The sequence below is a fragment of the Triticum dicoccoides genome, chromosome 4A (assembly GCF_002162155.2).
Source record: "Triticum dicoccoides isolate Atlit2015 ecotype Zavitan chromosome 4A, WEW_v2.0, whole genome shotgun sequence".
In the NCBI taxonomy this organism is placed as follows: domain Eukaryota; kingdom Viridiplantae; phylum Streptophyta; class Magnoliopsida; order Poales; family Poaceae; genus Triticum; species Triticum dicoccoides.
In genome coordinates this window covers 573,339,872-573,348,310 of record NC_041386.1, presented here as the reverse complement: position 1 = coordinate 573,348,310, position 8,439 = coordinate 573,339,872, and the positions used below count along the sequence as shown (strand labels likewise).

Here is an 8,439-nt window from a genome sequence, read left to right as displayed (position 1 = left end):
GCCCAACATACTCTTTTATAAAAAGAACGTGTATAACATGCCACCCTTCGAAAAGTAATTAGTTCAGTGTGCGTGTATATATGTCAATTCCAGCTGCCACTAGTCCAAGACAAAGATGCATACCAGCAGCAAGTTGAGTTTTTTTTTTAACGTTTCTTAAGCTGATCGGTGTTTGTTGCTTAAAATCTAAGGAGTTTTATCTGCGCCATGCATACGGAACAGAGTTAGGCCAACGGTTGAGGCTGACATCTAGCTCGCTAGAACTCTTGTGATGCATCTTACCCGCAATAGAAGCACCGCACAAGCACAAGCTGCCTATCTAGCGGCTCCTCTTTTGTTGACCATCAAAGCAATCCACGGCAGGAAGGAACGAATTTATGTGAACTTCTGGCAGGTAGTTGCTGTTACCGTGATACAAACTCGTTATCGTAGGAATGTTTCATATAGTTGTCAAGGCTCCATCACCCAAGTTTTAAAAGTCCATCTTAAAAAAGATGGCTATGTTCTATATAGGAAAAGCTAAAAAGAAAAAGCAATAAAGATAGAGACATAACAGTAACCTCTTTTATGTTCCAAATTACTAATACACTCTTACTAAAATGTTTGTACTTTTTGGAACTTCATGCGTGTGTTCTTCAATCTATACACACAATTTGCATGTTCATGTACGTATTATGCAACGAATGCTTTTAGAAATACGGAGTATAAAAAAATGCGAACACAAGGATACTAGCATCCGGAGTCAACATCTTAAAAGAAATGAGAGCCTTGGGGAGCCCCATCAGGACTCGAACCCACGCGGGGAAGGCATAGATAGACATGCTTCTCAAGCCACTCGAGCTATGTTCTGTTCTCGGTTTTAGAGATATACATTACAACAATTTTTCTCTTCTACTTGTGCATGGCTAGTACATGTATTTGCCAATCTATAACTAATGAAATCACAGTGTTGACACATATCACTATAGGAAAATCTGTCTTTGCCTAGTGTTCGGCCATTTGCCGAGTATATTTTTCATGGGCACTCGGCAAAGAGTCCGCTTTGTACCAACTGAAAAACACCGAGATCCTGCCAAAATACACATACCATACACTAACTAGTATTAATCTGATATATAGAGAATATTGTTTCGTCCAATAGCCAAATTTGATTATCTTGAAACATAACATAAAGTTGCGCCGCCGAAAGAGCTGTTCCAAATTAAGTCGCACAAACGGAATTACAAACATTTCCGCACACTGAAAACAACAAACTAGTACGTAGCATGCGTGTAGAGTAGTGAGTTGACATAATTATGCATGCTTAGCAATGCAACCGAATAGAGAATTGCATTGATTGGCCAGGTAGGTCTGAGGCGCCCAACGGCACAGGAAAACCCGTAACAATTAACTTGCTGGCTCTTTGTTCCCAATTAACAAGCAGAAACAAAGTCTTCCCCATAAATAATTCTGAGTAGTAGTACGGTTGATTTGTTTATACTTAATTAGTGTTCTTGTTCATTAACTATACTGCCTATTTTAGGCAAGCAGAAGATCAAACAAGTCGTACTGTAATGGAGTATACGTACAGATCAACTAGCCAGCATGTTGATCTGTTTATACTCTACTTAATACTTAATTAGTGTTCTTGTTCATTAATGCCCATGCATGCAATATTGCACTAGCCCTGAGAATGAAAGCATTGTATGGTATAGCAATGAAAAGACAAGAAGTAGTGACCAGGACGATTAATTAGTCGGCTTGGAGCTAATTGCTATCTAAAAGGAAGAGAAAAGGAGGTTATTCAGCTGACCGGCGAACGCAGCAGAACCTATTTTAAGGTATGTTACTGTTGTAGTTAGGTGCGGCGTACATTTGGGGAAGGAGAGTGACGGGTTGGTTCTAAGTAGACGTTGTAGGTTTGAAACATCAGAGGGATGTTGAGACCTGAACAACAGAATTCCCCCCACCAAGCAACCCTGCAGCTAGCGGCATCTTTCTGCCCCCAAAATCCCCAAAAAACATTAGGTGCACCAAGTGCAGAATTTTCCTTGCACACCAAGACCGGCTCACCGGTCTGTGAAAGACAGTAACAAATGATCTCTCTGAAAGGCACATATGTAATATAGTGATCCAACCTGCAGGCTTAATTAATTATTGCACCAGCTTAATTAATTACAAGATAAGCACAAGCTAGCTAGCACAGAATAACATTGGTTTGGCCAAACTGATTTGTTAAGTAATAAAAAATCACAACAGAATTTGTTGTAATTATTAGTTGTAACTCTCAAATCAACTGTTGCTATAATATAAGCCACCGGTTGCCGCAAATGTCATAGTAGTAAGTTGTTGGCATTTGTCCATGACACGTCACACATGCTTGGGGACACAAACACACACAAGAAAACACAAACAGTGAGCTTAAATGGTTTCTTTTCCGTATGTTGTTTGTTGAGCAAATGTAACTGGTGGCGAGACATTGCAGATTAGTTCGTTGATCTTGTGGACCTAGCTAGCTCTAGCTATAGATAGCATGTAACTAACATTTTCTATTCCCCTCTCGCGAAGCTTAACGTACAAAACCACCCGTTAGCGCACACGTAGCATCAAACTAACTCCGGTGTAACCATCTCCCAACTCGCTATCTTCTCCCTCACTAACCGATCAACAATAACGAGAGCTCGCTGGGGTTGGCCAGTTAGACAGAGAGAGAAACTGCCTGCTCATCACTTTCCCTTGGCCCCCTCTCCCCACCTTTCTATCTATCTATATATCCCCCACCTCTTATCTTTCTCTTGCCTCTTCTCATCCTGCCGATCTTTGTCTCTTCTCTTCCCTTCTCTCTCTTTGCATCTTGTTCATCTCTCTCCAGTGGCCCTCGAATCGATCGATCTTGGTCTTAAACTAGCTTTAGTTAGTTAGTTCATTCTTTTGCTGCTGTTTATGTGCAGCTAGCTTTTCAAATCTAATTATATATTTAAGAGATAGCTAGCTAGAGGGATCCATAGAGGTTAGAGAGATTTGTTGCTTATTTGGGCGATCGATCGAGGGAGGATGTGCACCAGAGGCCACTGGAGGCCGTCGGAGGACGAGAGGCTCAAGGAGCTCGTCGCGCGGTACGGGCCGCACAACTGGAACGCCATCGCCGAGAAGCTCCAGGGCCGATCAGGTACGAGACATGCATGTATGCATGCATGATCATCAACCGATCATCTGTGGAATGAATGAATCTCTCTTATTGGCTAATTAGGTGTACTTTGTGTTCCGTTAAGGCGCAATCCGGTTCCGTTAAGCTTATCTGACTTTTGGGGGATTTCTTGTTAATTAGTCCACGAGAGAATTTCGATTTGTTAGGGTGTCATGCTCACCTTGATGTGCATATGGCATCTCTATCACTTGTGGAGCAATTTTATCTACTAGCTTGCTAGCCACTTAGAGAGTTAATTTTACCTTTCTTGGTTCCTAATTCATCTATCGCGCACAAGCTATCTATCCATGGTGTCGTTGCAAGCACATCGCCTAAGCTTCTTAGATGATTAATTAACGAGAAAACCCATGGAAAATGACCTGTTGTGTCTGTGATTTCTCAGGGAAGAGCTGCAGGCTGAGGTGGTTCAACCAGCTGGACCCGAGGATCAACCGGAGCCCCTTCTCGGAGGAGGAGGAGGAGCTGCTCCTGGCCTCGCACCGCGTCCATGGCAACCGGTGGGCCGTCATCGCGAGGCTCTTCCCGGGCCGCACCGACAACGCCGTCAAGAACCACTGGCATGTGATCATGGCGCGCCGGTGCAGGGAGCGGATGAGGCTGTCGTCCAACAGACGTGCCACGCCCGCCGCCGCCTCCACCACCACCGCCGGTGCCGAGAAAGACGAGAGCCCTAAGAACACCACGGGCGGCGAGAAGCCGAGACTTCCGGAGACGAATACCATGGCCGCCTTGCTCCACAAGTACCGCAGAGAATTTGCTGCCCCCTTCGCGATCAGCCATCACAGTAGCAAGGAGGGTTACTGCTCATCCACGAATGAAGGTGAAATGATTGATCCATTGCATGCATGCAGGGTTCTAGTATACAGAGCGTTCTCCCATCAGTTTAGCTTGTATGTCTGGAATGAGTCAATTAGGGTTTGTTTTGCAGATACGAATAGATCGGTGGAGTTCTACGATTTCCTCCAGGTGAACGTGAGCTCGAGCGACACCAAGTGCGGCTCGAGCATCGAGGAGAACCGGGACGACGACGACGATCAGCAAGCCGAAGGGCAGGTGTCGCTCATAGATTTCATGGAGGTTGGGACTTCTCGTCAGTGATTTATCTTATCTATATGTGTTATGGGTCAGTATTTAACTAGGGGTGGTGCATCCAAAGCAGCTTGTAATGCTTTGTGAGGAGGCCGGGCCATGCTACATCTGTAGCAATCTAACACCAAATATACTTATAGAGGAAGCTAAGCGAAATGCAAAAGTATATATATGACATGTACATTTAATTTATTGATGTACGCACACATGCATGTATATGCCCGTCCATGCAGAGTTCTTCGTGAGATATGGAGAACGAGGCTTTTCTCTCATCATTTGTAAATTTAATTAATAATAAACATTTTTTGTTCTCATTTAATATGTTTAATTATTGGTTATTATGGGGTTTTAATCAGTCATGGGATGTTTTTTTATGTTTTAATAAGTCATTTAATCTGTTTGATTATTGGTTATTATGGGTTTTTAATCAGTCATGAGATAGTTTTTCCCCTAGGACCTTCCACTGTCAAAGATAACAGAATAGTCCCCTTGTATATTGTACCCGCGAGTCCATCAGAGATTATTATTTTTTGATAAAGAGAGCCCCCTCTCCGCTTTCCATATATCAGAACCACTTGTCTTTTGTTACAACTACCAGGGACTAGAAGCAGCAAAAGGAAATAAAAAGATGCACAATCCTGGCAGAACAACACGAGCTAGACTCGTCTGTCTGCCAAGATCACAAAACAGCTAAGGCTATATCGGCATAGCTGTTGATAACCTACAAACAGTTAAAATGACTGCGGCAACATAAACTCTCCAGGGAATGGCAGTCCATCAGAGATTGAACCTCATTTTTGTTGCTCTCTATGTCTCATTAAAGATGGAGGTGACTTTCACTAAACTTGACACTCACGGAGCCTTTAGTACGCGTTACTAGAAGGATGTGTGTGCTTATGTATGCTAGGATCATATTCTATTATTACGATTTTATCATATGTGGTTTGTTGATTCCGGTATTCCGGTATAGGCGTTTATGACCACCCCCTCTATGTCATGTGGTAATGTACCACAACGGTGCCATCCATAGATTGAATTTCACTTGCTTGTAATGAGTTCTCTAAAATTACCGCCTTTACCACAACGGTATTGCCCGTAGATTGGATTTCACTTGCATGCATGTATGCAGTTTCCTTGTGTGTGCTCGCGATAGGTGTTTTGCATAAATATTTCGTCATATTATTAAATATTGTTCTAGGTGTCTATAGCATCTACTTGATTATTTACATGCTATATATAGTAATAATAACTCATTTTATCATGTTATATACTTTTAGATAAAAGGGAGGAGCATTATATAGTATTAACTCATTTTATCGTGTTATATATACACGTAGGTGCAACAAAAAGTTAAGGTTGCATTAAGCGATACGCCTTACCCCATGAGCAGCGTGATGTGTAAATGTGCTGTAAGTGGACACGTTGGTGATGGTGTTGAATCAGTCATGCAGGAGCCAGCTGATGGCATCCGTGTACCATATTTTTATCGTCTACCGGTTTGTCCGCGAACATCTCCATGATCATCGCTACAACAGTCAGCCGTTTGACGTCAGTTAACAATCCCCGCGCAAATTTCCCTGATTTGGACCTCCACTCTAGCTAAGCTAAGCTCGCTCGCACGGATGAAATGCACGTTCCATCCGAGTGAAAGTGAAAATGGACGAAAGCTGATGCGCGGTGTGTAATTGATCGTTGTCGCCTTTCGGCGCACAAGCCTGATCCATTCACGCTTCCTTTGTCGTCGAATCGCTTTTGGAAACCTGTTGCCCTAGACGGTGTAACGGTGAAGCCTCATGTACTATATTGACCTGATCGACATGACATTTAACAAACCTGGATCAACGACTTTTACAATTGACGTTTCGCTGAGGAAAAGGTATACATGGGCCATAGTGACGTGCTATGTAAAAAAGACTACAAGTTAGTCATGAATTCACACTTCAAACCAAGTACTCGTCGGAGCGTCGGGCACCCTAAACCCACCTTAAACGTCCGGACGGACGGTCCGGTCAGTGATCGGTCACAAAAAATCGACACAGACGAACTTCTCAAACGGGCCTCAAACGTCCGGGCTGACCGGCACCCCTCATATACAACCCAAATCTGGGGTGGATATAGGGGTGCCCGGACGCTTTCGCCACATCGGAGTGACGATGGGGTCCCACAGGAAAACACTCTGAAACCCGACAGTCTGAAACTTGTCTCCTTCGTCGGACCGATGGCGCCGTGTGGCGCCGCTCTGGCGGGCGGCGTAGTGCCTAGCCCGGCTATTTAAGCCGACCGCCGACATCGAAACCCTATCCGTCCACATTCCCCCCTCCCTTCCACCGCCGCCGCACTTTCCAATGGCCGCTCGCCACCATTAGTAGTCATGCCACCATGCCGCCAGGTAAGAAGCTACCCATATCTAACGCCGGAGCGCTAGATGTAGCTCCTTGAGCAGATCTGGACAAGGTGCAAAGCCCGGATCGCCGCGGGGCTACCTCCGGACGCGGTGGATCCGGAGAAGGACTTGGGGGTTGAGGAGAATGAGGTTGACGACCAGGAAGAGGAGCCGGAGGAGGATGTGGGGAACGCTTGTGACACGGATCTATAGACAGAGTAGCAGGCAATCCTTGATTCCCTCCGGTCACAGTCGGAGGCGGAGGCCAGACGCCATCATCGGCAGGAGGTGGAGGCGGAGCACACCGCGGAAGTCGACAAGATGCTCACGTATACTGATGATGATGAGGAGGAGGAGCCGGAGCCCTCCTACGCGTCCATCTACCCGGCGCCCGGCACCGACGTCGTGGGCATCTACAACGATGAAGCATAGCTGGTCTATCGTAGTACGTAGGTTTATGTTGCATACTTTGTATGTATTTAGGGGATAAAATATGAAAGACTCGAATGCATAGCATTAAGTTTGAGACGTAACCGGTTACTGTTCGTAGACGCGCCCAGTCGTGCCCGTGAGCGTTTGAGAGATCATATTTGCCAAGTCTGAATGTATATGCTCTCAATTTGTTAACACTCGGCCTCTATAGCGATTTGATGCACACAGATATGCGAGCATATCTGTATCTCTCATATTTGTGTATATGCTCTCAATTAGATTTGATGTATATGCTCAATTATCCAATGATGACGGGACGCGATTTGTACCACTCACATCCGGGGTTAGATTTGTGGCAGCATATTTGCGGCCGCCCAGTTGGGTCGTGATTGCCTTCTATATGTGTTTAGGGTTTAATTGTTGTAAAACGGTCCACAGTCCACACATGCAGCTTTTAACAGAGAGTGCATCCCCACTCACTTCACCTCATGTGCTTCTTTAGTTCTAAATTTGAATTTATTTTATCTTTTGAACCAAACGTCAAAATTACATTTCGTTTGCATATTCGTGTCTCTTGTAACAAGTGCTTTGAAACAAGATCCTTTTAATACATTTTGACAAGCTTTAAAAACTTCATTAAGTTTCAACTACTAAAACTTGATAGGAAGGAGTGATAAATTTACAAAGTTTTTAAAACTATTCTCTCTATCCTGAATTATTTGTCTAGGTACGGATGTATCTGTAGTGTTAGACACGTCTGTATCTAGAAAAATCTAAGACAAGTAATTTGGGACGGAGGTACTAAAATTTACGGAAATGTTAACGCCCACACGTGTGGGCGTTTGCATCTCGCCCACACGCGTGGATCCGCATCCGTTCGTGAGCGCACGAATCTTGGCATGTTTCCAGTGCCACGTAGGACTGGTCTGGTGTGTGGGCGTTCAGCCGGTCGCCCACACGGCCGTTTCACCACACAAGAGGGGCTGGTGTGTGGGCGTTCAGTAGTTCGCCCACACGCCACTTTGCACGCACACACAAGGGCTAGTGTGTGGGCATTTGGCATCTTGTCCACACGCCCTTCTCCTCTCCCACACCCAAGCTGCTAGTTGCATGTGTTTTTGCACTGCACATGGCAACTGCCCCTAGTGTGCTTTTATAAGCACGTGGCAACTCTCTTTTTTTACCCGAGTTTGCCATGTGTTTTGCAGGGTACACGGCAACTGCCTAGTGTGCACGTAAGCAGATGACAACTCTCTTTTACCGAGTTGCCATATGTTTTTGCATGGTACATGGCAACTGCCCTAACGTGCATGTACATGGCAACTACCCTAACATGCACGTAAGCAGA

At 44.9% G+C, this 8,439-nt stretch overlaps 1 protein-coding gene across 1 annotated transcript; it reads left to right on the top strand.

Annotated features, from left to right (window-relative positions):
• The first annotated feature begins 2,736 nt into the window (after positions 1-2,736).
• Positions 2,737-4,590, top strand: LOC119286856 (transcription factor MYB52-like). The gene is made up of 3 exons (XM_037566322.1): positions 2,737-3,148; positions 3,570-4,007; positions 4,116-4,590. Exons 1-3 carry the CDS (start codon positions 3,034-3,036, stop codon positions 4,283-4,285), a joined length of 723 nt encoding a protein of 240 aa, XP_037422219.1. The 5' UTR covers positions 2,737-3,033; the 3' UTR covers positions 4,286-4,590.
• The last annotated feature ends 3,849 nt before the right edge of the window (positions 4,591-8,439 follow it).

Excerpts from the sequence above, each read along its gene's own strand:
- LOC119286856 (XM_037566322.1), top strand. The coding sequence starts at position 3,034 with ATGTGCACCAGAGGCCACTGGAGGCCGTCGGAGGACGAGAGGCTCAAG. Across the intron at positions 3,149-3,569 it reads GAAGCTCCAGGGCCGATCAG|GGAAGAGCTGCAGGCTGAGG; the intron begins GTACGAGACATG and ends GTGATTTCTCAG. Across the intron at positions 4,008-4,115 it reads CTGCTCATCCACGAATGAAG|ATACGAATAGATCGGTGGAG; the intron begins GTGAAATGATTG and ends TTTGTTTTGCAG.